Raw genomic sequence first — 24,994 nt, forward strand, 5'->3', positions numbered from 1 at the left:
GAATTGTATCACACATGACCAAGTTAAATTACGTTGTTAAGTTTCCACACTAAGTTGCAAACGGTAGGCTTTTCACCATTTGTGTCTTTGCATTTAAATTACTTTTCATCTCTATTTACATTGTGCCAGCAGCCCCACTGTGCAACTCACAAATGGCAACCCACTGAAGCTCAGCAGGTGTGAGCCAGGTCAGTACCTGGATGGAGACCTCCTGGGTAAAAGTGCCTAGTGCCTCACACGACAGACTGTGTGGGTCCTAAGGCCCCGGTATAGTATAGGAGACACTTACTGTAAAAAAAGGCGCCGTCCTCCAGATTAGACGTAAATTCGAGGTCCTGACTCTGTGTGGTCATTAAAAGTCCCAGGGCGGTTCTCGAAAAGAGCAGGGGTGTTACCCCAGCATCCTGGCTAAATTTCCCATTAGCCTTCACCAATCATGGCCTAATAATCATCCCCATGTATGAACTGGCTTCATCACTCTTCTCTCCTGTCGGCCGATAGCTGGTGTGTGGTGAGAGTACTGGCGCACTTTGACTGGCGCCGCATCATCCAGCTGGGGCTGCGCATTGGTGGTGGTGGAGGGGAGTCCCCATTACCTGTAAAGCGCTTTGTGGAGTGTCCAGAAAAGTGACATTTAAGTGTAAGGAATTATTATTCAGCATTATATATAAGATAATATATACTGTATATGTTACTATTGAGCCCAGAAAACCCACCAAACGCAAAATATGTCTTATTCAATAATATATATGTAAATAAATTGCAATTGTTTTTAAGTGTTAATATAAAATGTATTGGTTGGGGCATAGTTACTGATTTTTGCATCTCATCTCACTGTACTGAAAAACGCGATTAATGCTATTTTAAAAAACTAAATGAATGATGGCATGTTCTTGACGTTTGCAATCACTTCTAAGTGTAAACTTGCATTATTTAGGCATAAGAAACAGAAGATAAACATAATCTTTTCTAGTTAGAGATGAACGCTTCTCCAGGGTGAAGCAGATTGGATCTTGACGGCTGCCGTCCTGCGTGGTTTCCATGGCTACGGCGTCTTGAAAGTAGTTTGAAGAGGAAAGCAAAGAAAAACATGGTGCTGAGTAAGTATTTTAGCGGGGAACTTTGCGACGAAGGAAAATAAACCGTCCTGCTATATGGGATATACAGTATAGTGTGTACTATCTATCAATACTTTTTTAAATTAAATGTATTGAGCGCTCTGAAATAGTTAAGATGAACTATCAGGCAGTAAGGTGCAGACTCCCATTTCCACCAGTTACGTTTACCAATGTACAGTATGGGCTGTATGAAAACTTATTGGTTTTAAATACATTTAATTCACTCGATAGTGATATACTTTCTAGTTTTATTGAATTCCCGTCCTGGCAAGTGGGAGTTTGCTAGTCTATGAAATAATTTGAATTAAACAAAGTACTTATGTTTCTCTGAGAAAATCAGTAGGCTTTCTCCAAACGTATTTTGGAACATTTAAGCAGTGTTTTATACTGTATGTTTGGTATGTAGCCGATTACTTATAAAATCTTCTTTTCAAATTTCGCCCTATGTCTCGATACGTTTCTTGAACACCAGGTGCTAGTACTGTAAATGTGACGAGTGGGTAAACATATTAAAGAAATCAAATTAAATTAATTGCCTCTCTCGAAACATACATTTGAATCAACTCCTTGGTGCACACCAGTCACTGAAGATTTGATCAGGCGACGTGCAGAACACAACAACCTGGAGATTTTCTCTTTGGAAGAAGTCTCTCTCCACCAGCAGGACATTGAGAAGATTGAACACATTGATAGATGGTGCAGAGAGCTCAAAATACTTTACCTACAGAGCAACCTCATTCCTAAAATTGGTGAGTCCTCATAGCAGTTGCATACTGTTTATCTGTAACTTTGCATTTGCGACATTTGATCAAATTAGTACAGCTTTACTAACTACACACCCAAAGCCAATATCACTGTTATTGTTAGCATCTTCAGCAGCTCTCATCCTGTACCCAACTGTTTGATGGGGTTCACAATTCTGGAGTCATTTTGTAGCCTAACCTAGTTACATGGTCCCATATTCACTAATAATAATTTAAACATATAAGCTCTTAAGGCAAATATGTAGACTTCTTCAGTGGTTTAGCATATCCCTAAGACTTGGTTCTTTAAAATGTAAAACAATCTTGCTACAAAGTTTTAAGACATTATTTTTGGGGGGCTGCTATGCCACAAATTAAATTCTGTTATGTACAATATCATAAAATGCCCTTCCTAACATTGAAATGGATTTTGCTGAGGAATAATAAATTCAAAAGAACTGAATTGTACTGTATGTACAGTATCAGTATTTTCCACATTCTAACTATGATGCTGTTTGTTTGTTTTCTAGAACATGTTGGTAAATTAAAGAAACTGGAGTATTTAAATCTAGCATTAAACAATATTGAACGGATTGAAAATCTGGAAGGTAATTGCTTTTTATATTTTACATTTATGTGTCAGTTTTTGCATTGTGTTGTATATCAAATATTTATGAAAATGAATGTTCTGCAAGCTTTATTTACCTACTTTATGTACAGGTACTGTACTGTAGTATTTATTTTAGAACCAACAGAAAATGTTAACATTTTCTTCATCAGGTTCTTAAACTGAAAATGTTTTAAGTTGCTCTTAAAGGTAACTGTGTTTTGTGATAGAAATCAAAATAAAGTTGTTTTCCAGTGTTTAAATTCATACAATTTAGTAATTAAATTTAATCTTATTTTGGAACTAAAATTTTAAATAACATTGAATCCTAATGTAAAACCAAGCATAATGTTAATTACTCTGTGGCATCAGTCATTTGAATTCTTCTGTACTAAGTTGTTCTGGGCTGATGTTCTTTTGAAACTTATTAATTGTAAATATTCAAACAGATTATACTTATACACCTTGGATAATTTCATATGTTATAATTGTTTTCTATTTCTGCTTCTTAATTTACTGTATATTTCCAGGTTGTGAGAGCCTGCAAAAGCTGGACTTAACAGTTAACTTTGTTGGCGAACTAAGCAGCGTGGAGACTTTGAGACACAACATTCATTTACAAGAGCTTTTTCTTGTGGGAAACCCCTGTGCAGAATTTGATGGCTACAGGCAATTTGTGGTAGCTACACTGCCACAACTAAAGGTTTACTATCTTGCATCCATCACATATCTATCTTTCAACTTCAAATTCTTTTATGCTTAAAGCTTAAATTAATGTTTAACTAAAATAATTTTAAGACAGTATTTCAGCATTATAATGGTAGTTTAAAGTTGGGCTTTTTAAATCTTCTGTTTTATTTCCTTGTCTGGCATGTTGTTAATCACAAGGCATTGTAACAACATTAAATATGTAAAAATAAATTTACTTCACCTGAAATAATCCTTATGTTATTTATCTACCATATGACATTCTGCTTTAAATGTCCTCTCTAATTCACTGTATGAATGCTAAGTTATTGATATGATCTGTTTACCAAGACTAATTAATGGATGTGATGTTTTTCATTTGTCGGTAGTGGCTGGATGGCAAAGAGATTGGGCGATCAGAGCGGATTCAGTCAATGCAGGGTCTGGATGCAGTGAGGCAAAAAATCAGGGAACAGGAGCAGGCCTACCTGCAGAAGAGAGCTCAGGAGAAGGAGGAAGCCCAAAGAAAGCTGCAGAAAAGTCAGAAGAAAGAAAAAACAGACACACAGGAAAGGAGGCCAGGCTGTGATGGACAATGGTACATCACTATTAACACTATTTTGTAAATGTAAAGGAGCATAATAAAAGCTAACTGTAATCTTTCCATTAATACTAGTACTAACACTACAATGCTAAGACTTTTGCTCGTAAATGGTAACAGTATGTGTCTAGTGTATTTACAGGATGAATAGGTACCTTAAAGTTAAAAAAGGTACCAAAACGTTTTAATATCAATACAGTAAATTTCAGCTTCGGTATGTGTAATTCTGTTCCCTACCTCACATTAGCAGAATTTGTTGTAAGGTGTAATAAAGAAGTATTTTATAAATATGCAACTGTATCTTTATCTAGGATTATTGAAATGCTTTGTTGCTCAGATATATGGCAGAAGTTTTAATTTAAGCAAATTAGATATAAATAGTGTAAATTGAAGGTATCGATTGAAGTACAAAAGGTTTGCATGAAAACCTCTTGTCTTTTTTGGATGGGTGATGCAGACGTCAGTATATGGCTGGTACTGTTGAGACAAAGTGTTTTATTGTGAATGTATTGTGAATTCAACCACGTCTTGGACAACTCAACATTTATAAAATATATTTTTGTTAAGGAAAGCAGACTGAGATTTACTTTGTATTACATTGATTTTTATTCATACATGGAAATCCACTAATTTATTTTTCAGAAAACTGTCTTTCTGCAGGCACATTTTTACTGTGCTTTATTATGATGAACTGATAATACTTGAGCAGAACACCAGTTATAAGTTCTGTACGTTAGTTACTTATGAAAACGTATTCAAATACAGAAATAATTGACCAACGGGAGTTTAGAAAGAGGTGACTTACAGCAAAGCTGGTATTTTCACATGCTTTTCTATTTCTTTTGTTCTATCAGTGAGGAAAGTAATGCAAAGCAAGTTGCGGCCGGGAGAGAGGAAAGCTTCTGTGAAGATGACAAAGACAAGGAGTTTTGGGAAGAGCCTTGTGCTTATACTCCAGAGTCCCGGATTGAAGCTCACAGACACATTGAAGAGAAGCGGAAAGCTAAAGAGGGTGAAAGGTATGGTTTTTGCTTGGATATACTGTACAGTTAGAAGATTTGAATCCATAGCACATCTACTGTAACTCAAATATAATTCAAGTTAATTTTGCAACATCACCTGAAAAACAGTGGGCATGTGCTACTCAATATTACTGTAAATGTTATACAATCTCAAAAAAGAAACTGCATACAATGGCAAGATGGTGCATTGTTGAGGCAATCTACTTTTTCCATTGTTTCCAGTGAAAAAGAAATAACTTAAGTGCAGTGTTTTATTTTCTTTCCACAAGTAGGCAGTGTTACACAGACTTCAGCACAAGTTGGAAAAACATTTTTTTCTCTGTAACCGGATGTAAACAGTACCCAATTTTCTAGAATGAAGAGGCTTCCCAATTAAGAAAAATGTTTTTAAAATCACTAATTAATTCAGCTTAATTAATATTTATTGAATAATGATTTTCATTTAAATTGTGGATGCTTTTATCATTTGGCTGCCTTATTAATCTATGAGTAAATTAAGAGAGGTTTCATGCTTTTAAAGCCTGCAGTATATACTGTAGGTTTTAAACATGAACTCAGGCCAGCATGATCTTGTTTTGCTTAAGGTTGCTATGGAATCATCAGATAAATGAACCCCTGATATTATTCTAACATTTGGTGTCCCTGGTGACTAGGTCACTTTACACATCACACCATACTGTATGTCTGTTAAGCAAGATGCATTACAGGTAGCCCTAGTAATCATATTAATTAGGTCCCTGTACTACCTTGACTCCTCCAAGCACCTGTACTCACTGCATTAATTACACATATTTTATACTCAACTTTTCTAGACATCACCTTCTACAGTCACAGTGTTACTTGTTTTGAAGTTATTGGCTCATTGGGGAATGGCAAAGATTGTCCTTAGTGGCTCTAAATGTTTTCCCTAATAAACATATGAACATTTCTTTAATTTTTTTAACTTTCATTGTGAAGAGATAAGATATCAGTTTTGGATCCTCCCTATTAAAACTAAAAACGAAATCCTGAGCAGTCACAGGACACCATTGTGTCTGCTGGATGCAGTGCAGTTACATTGGGTTTCCTCAGCTGACTTCATCCCTCTGAAATTAGTCATGTGTGGCCAAACATGAGTAGATGATCATCATCAACAGTCACCAACAATATACTGTAAACCAAATTTTTAACCTAGCCTCTTCGTGGCTGTGGGGCTTATCCAGTAACAATCATTTACAGTGTTGTCAGGAATGTATTTGCGTCAACACTGTACTATATTGTAAATGTCCTAAGCCATAAATCTGGTAGATTACTATAGGGTAGAATCAAATTTAATGTCTAAATGAGTTGTGCTGCTTGTCAGAAAATAATCCTCATAGTCAAGAAGTTCTTTTAGTAGACTGTACTTTCTGTAACCTTGAAAGGGTATAGGAATAAAAAAGGTTAGGAATAAAAAATAATGTCAATCTCCTTTGAATATTTGATATTCAGTGGTACCAGCAACAGCATGCAGAGGATGTTATGGGTAAAAATCTGTTTGTCCACAGTCTCTTAGTCGGGCTTTCAGATAACGTTATTCCAATACTCAATAATGCTATTTTGTTTTAATGTTTATATGCCAGCTATTCAGCAATGATGCTAAAAGACAGCAAATGTTCTTCATGATTTTCTGTTTCTATAGGCCCTTGTCAGGGATGCCTTCTTTCACTCAGTTAATGTTGCATTGTCTTCAGAACCACAATAAAATGAATTTGTTCCCTCACTTTTTTTTTTAGTTCAATGAATTATCTTTCTCTTCCTTTGGCTTACTCGTAATTCTGAATTCATAGTGGGAAGGGAAGTGATCACATGCTGTATGAAATTTTCCGTTCTGCAGCATTAACCCTTAGTGGGGTCCTCGCTCAGTCAAACTATACAGTAAATGTTATTTCTGATGCTTTATTCTCTTTTCTTTATCATTGCCCCTTGTTTTAGTCTTGATTCTGTATTGTGTTGAAAAAAATCTGGTTTATCCATACAGACGTCAAATTTTAGTTTGTACTGGTGGTTACAGTACCTTAGAATATATATATATAGCAATTTGGCTCCATAAGTATGCCCTTAATTTCAAGACATGCTTATTGTGTTAGGGACAGGCCTATCAACATACTGTACTGCCAAAGCATAATCTAGCAGAGTTCAGGGACAAAACAAAGGAGATTTTCTTCTATTTTTTTTTCTATTAGAGAACCTTTAGCACCTTTAGCACTTGTTAGAATTTATAATTGCAATTGAAGTGCTAATGATTGTTAGTATTTGTAACTGGAATTAAAATTCTAATGATTAAAAAAAAATTCATGGGATAATATAAATTTGACTTCCAAAACTCCTACTCGTGAATTGATTCATTTTACCCTTATGTACATTTTTTCCAGGGGACATATGAGCCGCCATATGAGCCACCTTTATGCACTTTATGCGTTTTAGGAATGTCCAGATATGCGTAAATTTTGTAAATAGGTTTTTTTCTTCTTGATTCTAAACAATGGTAATCCTCACTGTCACTTCTTGGCCAAAATGAGAACTGAAATTTTGGCCTCTCTGGAGTTTCTTTTGTTGTTGGTTTCTTATATTTTGGAAAATGTCAAATTAATAGAAATAGTTCACAACAAAACAATACTATTTTATCTTATTTTATTCTTTTTATCTGAGTAAATGTCTCAGTTTTGCTTATACCATAAAAAATGAGAGTACAATTGACAGTTAACTCTTCAGTGAAACAATTCATCTTACAGAGGCAGCCCTTTATTTTTTTAACTTTAATCATAGTCAGGCAAACCTTGAAAATTTGGTTCATTGTTTTCTTTTCAGGAATAAAGACAAAAAACAGAAGGCAAGGACATTGATCACAGCAGATGGACGAGTGCTGAATGTCAATGAGCCCAAGTATGTAGACATTAAAAGCAGTGCATTAACTGTGTAAAGAGCACTAGGCAAAAATGAAATCATTTGATGTATTTGTGGAATAAGTGGCAATTACTCACAACCCCTTTAATGAGTGGGTCAGAGTAATCTAAGATCATTAACACCTAAGACATTTAATTCAGTGACTAATTTGCTCTTACCAGTTTTGTAGTAATTTTTGATTTATTTCAGTCTTAAGGTCTTCCTTTTTCATAATTATTTATGTTATGATATCTTCCATTAGTTGTAAAGCACGATAAAATAAGAGATTTATTTTTAGTAACCTATTAAGAATATGTCATTTCTCTAAATTATTATTGATGCATCATAAGAACTACAAGCTGGAAAATCCCTTTTATAATTAAAAGCCTAACATATTAGATTACAAGTGTGATCTAGATATATTTTATAAATAGAATGTATTTCTATTTGTTATGATAACCAACCTATGTATGTTATAATAATCAACCTGTACTACAGATTAATTGCATAGTAACAAAGCCCCATCCTTCTCGTAGACTGATTTATAACACTGATGAATATCTGTTTATTACATAATTAATAACATATTAATAGGTTGGTTATACAAACTAAACAGTTGTCCTCTTAATAATGTTAAGATTGTCTGTACATTTTCTTATGACCTTTGTTTTATAACTTTCTGAGTCTTCTTTTTCTAATCACACCTTTAACAAGAAAATAGAATCTCAGAGCTACAGTATACTGCACGGTGTTTCAATTCAGGATGCTTCAGCACGACAAGGAATGTTAATAATTATAAGAACTTTCACTTCAAAGGTGCCAGTTATTTCTGCTGCACACTGTGTTACTGACAAGCCAGTGTCTTGAAGAGGTAGCACATTAATATCTCTGTTGCTTGTCACTCATCACATATGCCCTCCCATGAATAACTTGTTTTTTGTCCCTTTTATCACATAATCCTTAAAGCATTGCAGTAGCAAAGAACTAATAATCTTCATATCAAATGCAGTCAGACTTCATATAGTCACCATCACTGAGAATTGAACAGGGTGCCACATCAGACAATAAACGTCAATCTAAGCATATGCCACTTCATAACTGTATCTGTGCCTGATTCAAGTGAATGGTGAGATGCACTTAAAAACTGAAGGATAGCTGCAGTTACATTGTAGTCTGTATATTGTCTCCAATGGACTGTGGGCTGGAAGCTATGACAGTAGAAAGCAGTACATAATTGCTTACATGTAGGTGGAAGCTGTCTCCAGTTGTGCTGCAAGAGAAGCAAAATCAATCCACAGTAATCACATATCCTGTATAATATTATCAGAGGTCACTCTTTCACACTCTTTCCCTTGAATGTTCGTTATTTTGCCATACCTAAAAAATGAGGTTGTAATACCAAGGTTAAAATGATTGAAAGTCACAAGTCTGATTGGAAATTGTTAACCTTTCAATCTTTGATGAAAACTGAACTTTTTTTTTCCTTTTTTTTATTTTGAGTGAAGAATGTTTTGTTTGATATTCTTATTTAGTATTTAAAAATCAGAATCCATGTATAAAGTAACATGTATAGGGTATTCAAGCTGGTATTCAAAATGTAGTGGTTCACAGAAATATTGGTTTTCTTGATAAATATTTAGCCCTTTTATGTCCTGGAGAAAAAAAAAACTGGACAAATAACGGTACTGCTATCAATTCTACAAATAGTGTTTGCTGCATATGTATATGTGTGTTTGAAGCAATGTTGTATTAGCTTAAACTGTATTAAGCATAAATGTGTAATGTTTTTATCTATAAAAGGCTTGATTTCTCTTTGTCGGACGATGAGGATGGCAACAATATTTTGCTGGATCTATCAGTCTACAGGTCAGTAAATCAGTCTACAGTCTACGGGTTGGTAAATTTTCTAAACAGTACTGTTATTAACCTTTTAACTTACAAGCAACATTATTTAGACTGCCTTCTATTGAATTATTTGTTCTGTATTGTGTTCTACATATAGCTTAAAATTATGTATTAGTATATTTTAATATGAGGTACATATCTCTGGCATTTTATGATGTATTCACATACTGTATGCTGCAGTGTGTTTAAGGCCTAAGTTTCTATCTTTCAAATAATTGTATATGCTGTATGGTATATTATTTAAATTGAATCTTCCTGGTTTAAAAAATGTTATTTTGCATTTTAGTTACTTTAGTTGCAATCCACAGTTATTTAAATTACTTAGTTATTAGATATTGGGGCTTCTTAGCATAGAAAAATGTCAAGTTAGGAGGTATTAAACACAATAAGGAAAAAAGTATCTAATTTTCTATGTTTGCCTACAGGTATTTGGATACATCCCTTCTAGAAGTGGATGTTCAACCAACGTACATTAGAGTCATAGTTAAAGGAAAGGTACTACATGCTTTTTTTTCTTTCAGGGCAGACAATGCTCTGCTAAGACAATGAGTAACAAAGACTTTTTGTACCTTTTCAGTTTTCTGTCTAATTCAATCGTAAGCTAACAATCAATGAATTTTCTCCATTCAACTTAATGAAATCATTAACAATGATTTACAGTGACTTGCAAAAGTATTCATACCCTTCCTATGGTATCTCTTTTTTAAAGACGCATACACATTTTTTAAAACTTAACCTGAATACTTCAATTTGACTAAGGAATTCTGTGCATACCATCTATTAATGTGTGTTATGCACAGCTCATATTTACTGTATGTTTATGAAGAAAATGGGACAGTGTTTTAATTGGTGTACGTGACAAAAAGGCACTGTACAGTATACAAGTAAAAATAGGTATTTTGCCAAAAACGTTTTTCAGGTACAGTGCCCAGACCTGTAATTACATTTTGAATTATTACAGCCTTGAACTGAAATTGCAAGTTTGCTGGTTATTTGACTACTTTTTTTTAAGGTTATAAATTGTCAGAAAAGTGTGATGTTTCTGCACTGGCACTGAGACAGTTCTTATGTGTGGATTTTACTCCCAAATAAATACAACATTCTGTACTATTACGTGCAGTGCTTATTTATTGGAAATGTTATGACGTGATTCATTTGAGATGTACCATAGATACCTCTATGACTATATTAACTTTTAAGAATTAAAATCCTAACATACTGAAGTTTCTATTTATCTTGACATTCATGCGGTAGTAGTGAATGAATAAATGTTTTTTTTAGTATTTAGGTCACTGATTTTTAGTTAACGGATGTACAGTAGCTTCCAAGTTTGTTGTTACAGTATGTACCCATGACACACAGGATCTAAATTATTAAATTAGATGCATTTACTGGAGATCTGTCATCAACTAAATTTGTATTGCTCAAACAACAATTTTCAGTATAGCCTTCTACCACTAGCTAGGTTTTATAGTTCTAAATGATAATGCTGTTTAAAACAAAACATGATGAATACATTATGCTATAAATCTTAATCTGTTTTAATGGAATTAAAATAGTTAATGTGGTAAAACTTGTATTTTTTTTTACTTCTGCCTGTTTGGATCATTGTATAACTTAAGATACTGTACAATGTTTTAAAGCAAGGAATGTGATTATTCATCCCATTAACCTGCTATTAATGAGAATGTTTTGTGTTTAGGGTTTTTATATTGTCTGAGCGACTACAGTACAATTGTGTTAGAAATATTCTATAGTGCATGAACTCTTAAGATAATAGTCTAATTTCTGTTAATTGAGTATCACATGGCGTCAGAATTTGTTTTTCTCATTTTGTTTTGCATAAAATAACTGGATTATGGATTAGCTGGATATATTTTGAAATTGTTTTCTTTGTTTTTGGACAATTAGTTTATGTTAATCTGAATTATTTTGGCTTTTCAAATTTTCCCTTTTCATATAATCATGTGAAATTTATCTTTTAAAATTCGGGTACTCTTTAATGCTTTTATGCTTGCCATGTTAAATTTTAAAACCATGGTATAATTTTTCTACAGTAATATGCAATTACAGCTTCGTAACCATTTTTTTTCATAGAAATGGTGAGAAAAACAAATTTACTGACCTGCTTTCCACATTACTGAATTTCTTCTGTTCACAAAAAAATCCATCTAATTTTATGCCATAAAAATGTGAAGTGAAAATGAAGCTTGTCAAGATAAATATGAGAGTTGCTATCTTGGGATTCCATTTCTGTGAATTACCAATAAAAAATAGAGCAAAAATTGGCTTCCGAGGAGAAGTGACAATTGAGGAACAGGAAAAAATACACTAGTCATTTTTTGGCAAGTACTCTTCTTTGGAAAATTATAATTTGAGCATGTAGACATTATATAGGCCGAAAACAAAATACATTCGTTAAAGTGTTAAACTTGAAGATACTTTCTGCTTTGTCATACCATATGAATTTTCAAATACAGTACTGGTCTTTGAAAAAACTGAAATACAAGCTAAACAGAACCTTTGACTATACAACTTTATAAAATTAAATTACTTGTTTGTACAGTAGATACCTTGTTTCAGTTTCTAAATATGTCCATTTTAAAAAAAAAGTTGAATTGTAGACTGTAGTTATGTATCAATAGCACATTTGGCAAAATAAATGCTGTGCTTTTGTGTTCCAGATCTTCCAGCTTGTACTTCCTACAGAAGTGAAGCCTGATAGCTCCATAGCTAAAAGGTCTCAAACCACAGGGCACTTGGTTGTCATAATGCCAAAGGTACAGGTAGTCGATGCACTGATATCCATGGAAAAAATACTTACTTTTTGTGCACTTAAAAACATATCTGTAAATATTGTTTGAAAAAAGAGGGCATTATTGTCCTTCATCCCACAGTGCCAAGACATCATATTTACTTTATGCGTATGCTGATTACATAATGCTACAGATAGATATGGTAGATATGACAAATGCTGATAGAATCTATATCTAATATACAATGCTCATTTTAGTCAGCCCTATTGATAAGAATGTGATGTTCCCGACAGGCAATCCTCTAGTTCTTCGTCAACATTTTATTTAATGTGTCAATTACAACACAGTAATCTCAGAGGCAGTGATAAGTAAATACCATTGCAATTGTTTTGTATGGTTGAAGTAAAAAAAATGTCAATATTAATCGATATTGTTGATTTTATGGAAATTCAGAAGCTTATGATTTTGAACATTTAAATTTCAGTGCATTTTCTGTACTGCTTCATGTGTCTGTGGCTGAACTAAAATGCTTTGAAATTACTTTTTGACTCTAAACTTGAAACATTACATATAGTATCTACTAAAGTATGTACTAAAAGTAGTAAAAATGTTTAAATATGTGAGTTTGCAACTTTTGTGATTTTGCCTCAGCGTGTAACTAATGTCCTCTTTAAATTGCATTGGCACCCTGTGATCTTTAAAATGTTTTTTAATGGTCTCTTCTTTTCATGTAACAAACTGAATCTTCTGTCTTTGGGTTACCTTAGGACTTATTTCAACAGAATAGCGCAATACCTTATTAGTGATTTGCTAGTTCAGATCTGTGGAACTTATTACCAAAACCATTTGAGATGCAGAGACTGTGGACATTTTTTAAAACTTAAAAACCCTTCTTTTACTATTGCTTAATAGTTATACAGTAGCTTAATTTTGGTTTTAATATTTGAGTTTTTTTAATAGTGCTTAACAATAAAATGTGTTATTATTAATCATCAATTGTCACTGAAACTAATAATATATTACACAGACAGAAATACCCATATTAGCAGTAAATGTTTTTAATCAAAATTTTATTTATTTTGATAATTTGATCAATTGTGCTGGATTGCAATTACAGACTTTAAACTTTGTTTTTGGTCATGACTGTATAGTGATAGAAATTTGAAAAAAAAAACAAAATAAAGTAATACTTTAGATGGAAATAATAAAATAAAGTATTTCACAGAGTTTAGTCAGAGAAAAGTTATAAATGTGTATATACAGTATATTGACTTTCACCTAAGTTGTATACTGTATTTCCCCATGTTTAATGTTTGCCTAAGATTAAGTTGAGAGATGTCTATGTCAAATGTTTTTATCTAACAAGTCAGACAGTTAAAGAAAGAAGTTGTGCAAAATTTGTAGCATCCAATAAGTATTTGAAAATGCATTTGTAAAGTCTACTTATTGGTATAACTTCAAAAGTATCTTCTGTATCTTTGTAAGCAAACATTCACTTAGTATATAGGATGCAAAACATTTAGTATAAATTAGTGGTAACTAAATCTCCATATGACTGAACACTCAGTTCCTATTTAACTACCTGACATGAACAGCATGGAATAAACCTTTACTTGTTCCTTTGCAGCCTACGCACACTGACACAGCTACAGTATCTACTTGAGTGTAAATAAATATATGTTACAATTACTGGTAACTTTTTGTATTAAAAAGAAAGGTCCAATTTAAAATGTTTCTGTACAAAAATCCAGTTTTCATTGATAAAACAGCACTAACACATACAGTATGTAAGGACACATACTGTAAGTACAGACTGCACAAATACTGTAGCTCTGCTTTGAAGTATACGTGAAGTATACTGGATTAAATCCCACCAAAGTAGAAAACCTGTCAAAGACAACTAAACAATGTTTTACAAGGTTGGAAAAGTAAAGGTTTCAAAGTCTGTATTTAATTCAGAAATGTAAAAAAATATTTTTCAGGCTCAGGAGCTTGTTAAACCAAAAGTATCCCCAGTTTCAAAATCCTCACGTGCCATTGAAGCATCTACTGGTAACACAAGGTAATGGTCTCTTCTTTTTAGCAGATGTAGTAATAGTGAAATAGTGAATAGTGAAATGTTTGCCAGCCAGTGCTTTAGAAAATATTTTGCTTTATTTCATATTGGAATTAAAACTTTGTTAAATCTTATGCTTATTCTGAACAAAACAAAATTCTAGAAAAAAATTGTCCACTGATGTAATTAGTAAAAGTACTGCAAACTAAACAGAGAAAGCTTTTTTTTTAAATATAGGTGTTACAGAAGATGTTTACAAATGTCTCAACTGCGATTGTTTAAAATTTCATTTAGTGATTCATTGGAATTATAAATACCAAGTTTATAAGGTGTGAAAATTAAGATGGTGGAATTATTTATTTATGAAAAACAACATTAAAATTGGATGAAATTGTCTCCTTCAAAATATGCCTCTTGTCAACAAATGCAATGGGTGGATGATAGTACAAATATTCTGCTCTGGTCACATGTTAAAACAATATCACCATCTGTATGTACATAATTCACACCATGTGCTGTAGTTCTCCAGGTGTCTTTTACATTGGACTTGTATTCAGTCAAGCACAATGTTTAAACTTGGCCAATAATTTCTTGCATTTACATAGCACTTAGTGTTATTAACATACAGTATAGGGAAGTGATCCACTCCATTTACCATTGAAGTGCAGTACTCACCTCATTGATGCACTTCAGTCATTCTGTACCAACAGAGCTAGCACACAGAAATGAGGGGATAATTAAAATATAAATTCACCATTCGAATTAGTGGGGACATTCAGGTAATCCTGATTGAACACGTCTAAAACTGAATTTAGCCAAGACACCAGAGTTAATACAAAGCAGCACACACATATCTTTCAATGCACAAATGAGGTTTGGATCTCCTGTGCACAAAGCAATTCAGTAACACTTTTGTACAATTGTAGCACATTTATAAATTTTCCCAATAAGCTTTTATTTTAAGTGGAAGCAATTCAGATGTTTCCATTACTAGTTTTAAAATCTGCTTTTTTTCTTTATTAGTTGTCCCCGTAGAGAAACATTAATATTATCTATAGCTCAAAATGCTTTCAATAAAAACACAGTGGAGACATTGAAAACCCGCAGCTATTGCGGTTGTTTTCAAAATTTTAGTGAGAAAATACAATATTGGATCCACTTCAGTTTTCTCTTTTTTATATCAGTTGCCTACATCTCTTTAAACACTTGTTTTACTATTGTTCATGCCTAGTAAAACACAAATTGATTTGGCTCTCATGTATAACCACTCATTTTGACAAAGTGCTCTCTAAACTACGTTCAGAACCTTTGCGGAATAATCTTAATACCTTAAACAATCTATTTAAAGGAGCATGCAATACATAAGCAAAATATTTTTTGTGCGTAATACACAATTATTAAGTTCCCTGCTTACTAATAACTTTTTCTGTTTAACTCTGTAATAAATCATATTTAATTTAAGACAATAATTGATCTTTGTCTTTCTTACAATTCTATGTTTAAGGTGTGATCGTTTCAATTAAAGATAGATTGTTTATGTTCAATTTGTTTATTGGTTTTTCAGGGAAAACAAAAAAATGATCACATGGTACCATATACAATAATGAACAAATGTGAACAATCATCATGACATGAAAGACTTGGTACCTAAGCAAACTGTGTAAATCCAACAATAATATAAAAACAGGAATAAATTAGTAGGAAAAGGGAAAATGGAGATTTGGAGCAGATAAGCAAAGGAAAAAGCGAAAAGAAAGGAAAAAGGTAGTGCAAGGACAGAAGAGGGAAGCCACAGTCTTCTAGGTCTTTCATATGTCTGAGTCGAGCTGGAAGCTCTTAAAGGCGTTTAAAAAGGGCTGCCAGACAGAACAACATTTTGAAGAGGAACACCTGTTGTGATAAAACCTGTTTTTTTCATGAGAATGTAGTACGAGCAATAAAAGATAACCTTGACTTACATGTGATTAGTACCTTTACAGGTTTAGAATTTGAATAATGTAGCCTTATTTGGTTAAAGTGATTTTTTCATTTATAACCTTTCATTTATATTTCTAAAGTTTTCAAACTCAATATTTAGCCTGTAGAAGCATGCTCATTCACAACATACTGTACACTTACACAACAGGTTTGCACGTATTTTGGGGAGCTAAGCTTAAGCTTTGCTTAAAATGTTCTTAATTTTGTGTGGGCTCTGGTAATGAACTGCTATTAATCATATTTTGTTCTTTGTAAGAGTGGATATTGAAAATAGGAAAATAACATGAATATCATACAGTACGTGCATTATTGTTGGTGTACTGTAGCACTCACCTAACAAGATATACTGTATACCATTTTTCTGAAACCTTGTTTTCATGTTTTCTCCTTACTTGCCCTTACCAATGATCATTAATAGGGATATGACATATTTGTTATTGGAATGTCTCAGTGAGATTGAATCTAATTACTGTAATGAAGCACAAGTACATCAAACGTTGCATTTAGTATGTCATGCTGGCGTTATCCTGTTGGCATACGATGACCTTAGAATCAAAAGACTAACAAGCCTGAACTGGGCTTTAATAGTTACCTTAAAAAGGGTGAAGGTCACTGGATGTTTTGATATTCTGATTTCTAATGTTAAAAGAGATCAAATACATTTTTTAAATATTAATACGTGTTTTTTGACAATTCTTTCTTCAACATTACCTGAATTCTGAACACATGAGTCAGTGTAGTGTTATATATCTTTACATGAACAAATCCTCCATGTCTTTTTCAGTGCAGCTATCTCAGGATGGGTTCAATAGAAATGATGTTCCTTTAAATTTGTGAAAAGAAACTTAAAGTTTTCAATAAGAAATAAATCAGCAAATGAAAACAAAATGTAGATCAACTGAAATAAAATATATAAATTGAGCATTTATAATTTCACATCACATACACATTGTAATTTAGCATGCAAGATAAAGATGATATAATGCAACTTACTTTATTTTGTTTTCTAGGCAGTCTCAAGAAAACTGCTATTGCAGAAAATATAATAATATGCTTTATTGTAACAATTACTTTCACATTTGGTAGACTTTTGAAAGTGAAAATGTTTACAGAAATCATCTAGTTGAATTAGTGTATAGCAGAAGTGTCTGACACTAATTTGCAATTACTTACACTTCTTCGCTCTTGATTTATAATGATCATGTCCTGTTGTATTCTGATAATTAGGATTGTAAAAAAAAGACAATAGGATGTAGCTACCAAACCAAAAACCTAGATTTGAATCTAATGTCTACCTTGACTAAATGTTACTGAGCGTCACAGAGCCCTCTGAATACAAATGGGAAACAGGTGGTGACAACCTCAAGGCAAGACAAGGTTTCCTGGGTGATCAGACTGAGCTACATTTTACAGAATCCCTCTGGTGTTTATTCCCTCCAGATTAAGGGAAGTACTAAAGATTTAAGATTTTAGAAAATAATTTACCCGAGAGTACAGAAATATTTTAATGAAAAATAACATTGTACCTGTGTTGCAAAAATATATAATTCATTGTGACGAAAACATCTACTCATCCTTTATCAGAAAGCTTCAGTAACCTATCCTGGAGATACAGGACGCACTGTGGGTCTACTCTCCACATGGGATGCAATTCCATCACAGGGCAGACAAATAAAAAAAAGAACACAGGGCAATAGAAAGGAGAGAACACCTGAGAGATTGGTTTAATCTGGCTACACCTTTGGTTGAAAATTTAGCTGGTCCTCATGCAAGAAACAGGAATCCAATTACAGTTACCATGCAATTACTTCTGTAATAGTATCAAACAGGAATGTATCAAGGCACCCATAGTTTTCAGTCTATATTAGCACTGATAAAAAAAGGATCACTTACTGTAATTAAGTTATTTTATGAAGCTTCTTTGTTTCTTTTTATCTATATTTGTATTTAATTTTTTTGCATTATAAATATTATGTGCTATCATGTTTCTTAGCACTTCCTTTCACCGATTTTGCGTTATGAATATATATTTTCCAATTTACTCTGTGATTTGCTAAATATAGAGGTTTAAAACGACCAATTAAGTTTTTCCAAAGCATTGCTGAAGCCTGTCTCTGTTGTATTCTAGTTTTATTTTGCTTGCTTTAAAATCTAAAAAGAAGGCAAATCCTGTAGGTAAAGTTGCTTGTGTTTTTTTGTGGTGATTTTTCAGATAATCAGTTAAAAACAAAGAAGACTTCATTGTTTTAACCAGACTGCAATGCAATTATTGTAGATAAGACTTTAGTGAATGGTGTTTCCTTTTTGAGTATGCTGATTCTTGTGTCATTCATTGGAGGGAAATAGTTTGTATGACAGTACCCTGCTTTATGTGTGTAGGGACATGGTCATAGATTGGGTTTCCAATTAGCTACTGTACATGTTTACTGTTCACTTTCTTTCATTTCAGTTGTGTGTATTTAGTGAAACCAAAATGATGTTGCATGATCCACTGATACCGTGATACGATCACTCTGATAAAGAATATGTGAAAAATGCATGCATATGTGAAGCATATTTTTATTTTCATTCTTGTCACATTGTGAGGCTTTCAGAAGCAGAAAGTTTTCGTTTTGCTTAACCTTACTAAACTGCTTTGCCTAGCAATTTGGAGTATTGGAGAAGAGATATAAAGAGAAATTGTATGCCCTTGTCTTGGGATGCCTCCTGGGTTTAGGAGATGGTATCTGTTGAATTATATGTACAGTATTCTATAAGTAAACTTGCTTAACTAATGAAACTGATGAAAACTGATGAGAAAGCAGAAAGTACAAACAATTCATATTTGTTTCTTAGAATTTCAGTGATATTAAACAGTAATTTTATTTAAATGGATGAAAGAATGTACAAATAGTTTACAGTAATGAGTTAGTAATATAATTTGTGTATTGTCTATTAAATGCAGTTCTTCAAATTCAGATTTGAATATTAACATTTTTTGTCTGATGCTCTTTACACACCTCTGTTTAGGATCAGTATTATAGCCTCACACCATTGATGCACTCATATAAGAAACTTGTTTTTAGAATGGAAGATGATAGCTATTGTAATAATGAATAAAATGAATTATAAGGACAATATCTCCATTATTTGATCCTTAATACAGTATGTTAAAAAAATGTCCATTTAATGTATTTCTGTTTTAATGTAAGTACCTGTACTAATACGTTGCTCAACTAGTATAAATTAAAGTGCTAGATAAAGTGGGTGCTGATGCATTTGCATTATTGAGTGTGTATCTCATGAAGTTAAGTGCACTCCAGCTCAGTCTGAGTGGAGACTGAATTATTTGAAATATTCACGATATTCAAAATATTTGTGGTGTTTATCACTTTGTGTCTAACAGTGGAGTCTAGTACACCTTTCTTTATCTTTATAACTGGGTTATTTAACCTTTACTGATTTAAAAAATGAATTTCCATCACCTCTAAAGAATCAACATTTGTTGTTCTGTTTGAATCACTTTGGATCACACTGATTTTTGTGCTAATTTATTCTCATTGCAGTAAAGCAAAAGGACTGGAAAAGCTGGAAGTGGATCCCAGAAAGCAATCAATCATTGATCTGGCTAATATTGTGCAAGAAAAGAAGACAATTTCTCAAGGGCCTTTAAAGTTGCAATGCTCACGACTGAGTGAGTCTATACAAGATATTGAAGACTTTGAAGACAGCCCTGATATTCCACCTTTAATATAAAAGAAATGAATATAATGAATTGAATATAAAAGAATCTCCCCCTGAATCTGAGTTATTGTGTAGTGTATTTAAATATGAAAATTTGGAACATGTATACTGATAAAAATTAAAAAACAAATACTACAAATTGAATAGTCATGTGTTGTGTTTGTAATGCTAGTCAGTATATGTGGTTAGTCTGGTGTATGCATCTATTTACACTGTGCACTTTTTTTCTTTGTTGTCTGTCAAATAGATTGCAATTGCAGATATTAAATAAAAAATCTATTTTCTTGAAGTTATACTTCAATGGAAAGAATTACAGTATGTGTTAATGTAATTATATGACTGGGATTGAACTCAGTTCTAAGAACATTTCAGAAGTAATTCTGACATTTACCGTGCTAATGTTATTGGAAATTACAAGTGGAATAACAGGAAGTGTCCTCTTATTTGGTATGCATAATAACTGTGTAAACAATTTCCCATTTTGACCACCAGTGTGTGAATTACTGATAGAGGTGAAGGTAAATTGTGGTACTAGCACCTCTTTTTTGTTTGGCAAAATATAATTTCTGTTTAAAATAATTGGCAGGTACACTGACCTTCTTTAATGTGATAACATTACCAGCAGTTTTTAGGTATGATATGCAACATCTTCAGATTACTATACAGACTGTTTTTTCCTCTCATTATCTTAGAAATGTATCCACGTGTGCTCGTATTTGGTGCGCTACAAAGACGTACTGTATGCTCTAGCCTAGTGTTGAATCTTGACCACGTGCAGCAGCAGAAATGGATTTTTATTTGCCTCATCGGACTGTAGCTAAAAGGATATTGGTGCTGTTTTGGGGACTGTCACATAGCGTTAATCAGGACCCTATGCAGATGATAGAATCCGGAAGGGAGTGCAACAAACACGGGGGAGAGAGGACTAGGAGCGGGGATGGAAGACAAACGGGAGCGTGTCGACGGTACGCTGGTGCTCGGGGAGGCGTGGTCCAGGGGAAATTGAGGTGGCGTAAGAGCTCTGGTGCTTATATTTCTTGACTGCTTTGTGAAAACGATACTGTATATCCAGCTTGGCTGCAGATATACAGTACTGTATGTCTTACAGAATCACAGTGTGGGACAGGCAACCTGGATAAATAGTAACTGAAATCTCCATTAATAAATGTGGGTAATAAAGAGAAACAAAAGCCACTGAAAGCTCAGTGAAACAACATACACACAAACAAAACTGTTGTTGCAAAGGACTACCATAATTTAAAGACTTGCACCACTAGCATACTGTATAGCTGTATTTGTGTACAAGTCTCTTCCCATACCATTAATTGTGACCTGCTCACTAGGACACATTACCAAAAACTGCTTTTTGTTGCAAGGGGTGGCAGTACATCATGTCAGCTACCACAACTGTTTCTTCCAAGGGTGTCCGTGGATATTATGATAGATATTCTATATTCCCTCTGTGGTTTTGATTGATTTTATTGTATATGTATTTTTCTCTTACCCTTTACCTGAAGATGAACTCATACTTAGTTTATAACCGATAAAGGGCAATAGGTTCAAACTGTAAACACCTGACATTGGGGTTTTTTTTAAGTCCAAGGATGAAGGAATTTATTGTGTAACAGAGAGATCACCTAAACAGGTGTATACTGTATACAATTTTCTGACAATGTCCAATTCTTAGAAGATTGTTGGATTAACCATATACACATCCAGAAGTTTTTATACCCGTACATTAATAATGCAAAATTGAGAATAAACTGCACTATAAAAGTTAGAACCACACTCGTATCATTTATATATATATATTGTGGAATTATAAATAATAAACTAGTATAACATCAGTTTGATGAAATATAAAATTGGCTTACAGATTTGTCTCCTTTCATAACATTTGGCATAGTTTCTCCAAGGATAAATTTATTGTGAAACTTACTGTGACCGATATTTAATATCTGGGGAAATTCGATCCTGTATAATTTTTGCAACAACAGCACTGTAATTGTTCTGGAAGAGTGACTGCTGAGATGCAGTGGTACACACCGTAATTCATTAGGTCACAAAGACAAGAGACCTAATTTGTAATACAAAGTTCCTCAGGATGTCCTACCTAGAAGAATTGAAGAAGAATTGTGGCCAGGTGACAAACATTGTCCACCACACTGTAAAACACTTGAAATTTGTTTAACACTGCTCTCAAGCCAGCCGGTATATCATCCTGCAAATAAAAACTGGCAACCCCCCTGAAGCTAAGCACTGCAGATGTGAGCCTGCCCAGTGAATGGATGGGAAACCTCTTGGAAAAAATTAAGGTTGCTGCTGGAAGAGATGTTGGTGGGGCCAGTAGGGAGTGTTCACCCTGTGGTCTGAGTGGGTTCTAATGCCCCAGTATGGTGACGGGGACACTATACTGTAAACAGGCGCCGTCCTTCGGATGAGACATAAAACCGAGGTCCTGACTCTCTGTGGTCATTAAAAATCCCAGGGAGTTTCTCGAAAAGAGTAGGGGTGTTACCCTAGTGTCCTGGCCAAATTTCCCACTGGCCTTTTTGCCAATCATGGCCTCCTAATAATCCCCATCTATGAACTGGAATTCATCACTCTTCTCTCCTCCCCACTGATAGCTGTTGTGTGGTGAGTGTACTGGATCACTATGGCCGCCGTCGCATCATCCAGGTGGGGCTGCGCATTGGTGGTGGTGGAGGGGAGTCCCCATTACCTGTAAAGTGCTTTGAGTCGAGTAACAGAAAAGGGCTACATAAGTGTAAGGAATTAATTTCAATATCTAAAGGAGGGTTACTCAACTTGTGGTTCTACAGATATATTGAAGTTTAAGCTACTGTATTTCATTAATGATTTAACTGATAATCAGTAGGATCAATACAACAAGAGCAAGAGCTAGGTTGTATGAACATTCTTATCAAAGTTATGAAGCTTTTAATGTGCATTTACTTCTTCAATAACACATCTTCATACAAATAGATTTTTTAATTACTCTAACGTTCTTTTTTTCCACACATGGCATTTTCAGATTGCAGTCATCAATCAAGTCTCAGCCATATGGATTTCTTTTGCCATCATTAACCAAGAGGTATTTCTTTTGACAGACTAGCGGTATGTTCCAGAGGACACAGAATAGCCTAATGAGGCAGTTTTATGCTATATTACAATTCTGATATGAGAAACCTGAGTATTGCATGACACGGGGAATGATTTTGCCTTTGTTTTATTATTGATGACAGATGGTACAATTACTGTGTGATATAACAAAGGTTTCAAAACTAAGGACAAGCAATTTTAAAGAGTTTATTTGTTGTCTGTGTGATGAAAGTAAATACAGTACAGTTCTCTATTTGCTACAAAATTGTTATGTCCGTATCATCTTGAAGTTAATAAGAAAAGAGCAACATTTTTTCTATAAAATTAATTTCTGCATTATCAGCAGTAGTACGAAAGATGAATGTAATGATAAAAAATAGATATGGTGAATACACCTACCCTCAAATACCCTCTACTATTTGTTCATGCTATTACAATAAACAAGAGTTTGTCCATAAAGGAATCCTTTAATACTCCAAATGCACTGTACATCAATCACTGGTGTTTTCACATGTGGCTGCCCATTTTGCATTAAAAAAGAAAACATTATTGGATGGCTATAAATAAAGTTATTTCACACTTGAATTTAAATCTGATTAACATAATTGTGTTTTCAACGCATTAATTCATTTATGATGACTCAGAGCCACATTTAGACATTTTCATTGGTAAAGTTAAGCTGCACTGTATCTGTACTGTTGCTTCCTGTACCACCTTCGTGTAATTACAAAATGCTGCCTGAAAAGAGTGCTTATGTAGGCATATTTACAAGATTGCCCTACTGTATCTATTATTTCAGGTAAATTAAACTGCATAATTCAGTGATAGCCACAGCACCTTTCCATCCAGCTGCTACTAAAGTTAATAGTTCCAGTGAAGACAGAGATGTTTGGACATTTTTAACACTGAATATTAGATACAGTAAGTGTAAACTTTGTGAAGAAGCATAGTGGTATCATCTACCCTCTAAACTCAGTACTGAAAAATCTGTTTGGTAATGGAATCTTTTTGAGTACATAAAAATGCTTCTTTTACAAGATCCAATCACTTTTTAGGTTTTGCACAACAACAGTACATGGTTCCACCCACCCAGGGAATACAATGCTGTCAGAGATGTTCAATATGTATGCATGTAGATTTGTAGATATATCCACAGGTGCTTTTACCTATTACATGTGTTTGTGTTTAAATGCCCTCGTGTTTAAGAGCAGTATATAGTAGGAAGTTAAATAATACAAACCATAATACAGTATGTAGTATACTATAGATAGTCAGGTCATGTGTAACAAACCAAGATATTTTGTAAATGGGCATGAAGTGAATGTGGCTAGTGTTTCAAATCTTGCTCATTGTACAGAATAAATGCATTGTTATGAGGCTATGAGGATTACATTTTTAGAGCCATTTTTTTCAGTGAACCCAGCTTAAAATAATAAGGTATGCAGTTAAATAATGGAACTAAAGGTTTTTTTTAAATATTTTTCTTTAATACAACCATGTTTCAGATGTTTTTCCCTTTAGGCAGAAAATTGTATTTATCGCATGTTAACAGAAATAGGCCTATAGTTTCAGTCACTTTTTGTACTGTAGAGCATTACATAATATTTGTCATATCTAGGATCTGACTTTTTTACTTTTTTAATTGCAAAAATTCCCATGTCTATATACAGTATGTAAGACATGAATAAATTAGACAAATTTGAGTATTATTTGTGTGACCTGTCTTAGGGAAAAAGCTATGAGGCTTGTACTTGAGCAACAGGGCGGGATTTCCTTACTGCTGTATGGCCCAT

The 24,994-nt window shown here is 33.6% G+C and overlaps 1 protein-coding gene across 2 annotated transcripts; it reads left to right on the plus strand.

Moving 5' to 3' along the window:
• The first annotated feature begins 420 nt into the window (after positions 1 to 420).
• Positions 421 to 20,238, plus strand: dnaaf11 (dynein axonemal assembly factor 11). Of its 2 annotated transcripts, none has more exons than XM_069190947.1 (13): positions 421 to 640; positions 974 to 1,100; positions 1,700 to 1,867; positions 2,392 to 2,469; positions 2,999 to 3,147; positions 3,545 to 3,753; positions 4,611 to 4,775; positions 7,608 to 7,682; positions 9,483 to 9,548; positions 10,013 to 10,082; positions 12,272 to 12,367; positions 14,326 to 14,405; positions 19,922 to 20,238. In XM_069190947.1, exons 2-13 carry the CDS (start codon positions 1,091 to 1,093, stop codon positions 20,109 to 20,111), a joined length of 1,356 nt encoding a protein of 451 aa, XP_069047048.1. In that variant the 5' UTR covers positions 421 to 640; positions 974 to 1,090; the 3' UTR covers positions 20,112 to 20,238. The 2 variants fall into 2 exon arrangements, with proteins under 2 accessions (XP_069047048.1, XP_069047047.1); XM_069190946.1 differs by having other exon boundaries at positions 438 to 640; positions 2,999 to 3,171.
• Positions 20,239 to 24,994: the final 4,756 nt, after the last annotated feature.

This window comes from Lepisosteus oculatus, chromosome 6 (assembly GCF_040954835.1).
Source record: "Lepisosteus oculatus isolate fLepOcu1 chromosome 6, fLepOcu1.hap2, whole genome shotgun sequence".
In the NCBI taxonomy this organism is placed as follows: domain Eukaryota; kingdom Metazoa; phylum Chordata; class Actinopteri; order Semionotiformes; family Lepisosteidae; genus Lepisosteus; species Lepisosteus oculatus.

Excerpts from the sequence above, each read along its gene's own strand:
- dnaaf11 (XM_069190946.1), top strand. Across the intron at positions 2,470-2,998 it reads ACGGATTGAAAATCTGGAAG|GTTGTGAGAGCCTGCAAAAG; the intron begins GTAATTGCTTTT and ends GTATATTTCCAG. Across the intron at positions 4,776-7,607 it reads AAAGCTAAAGAGGGTGAAAG|GAATAAAGACAAAAAACAGA; the intron begins GTATGGTTTTTG and ends TTTTCTTTTCAG.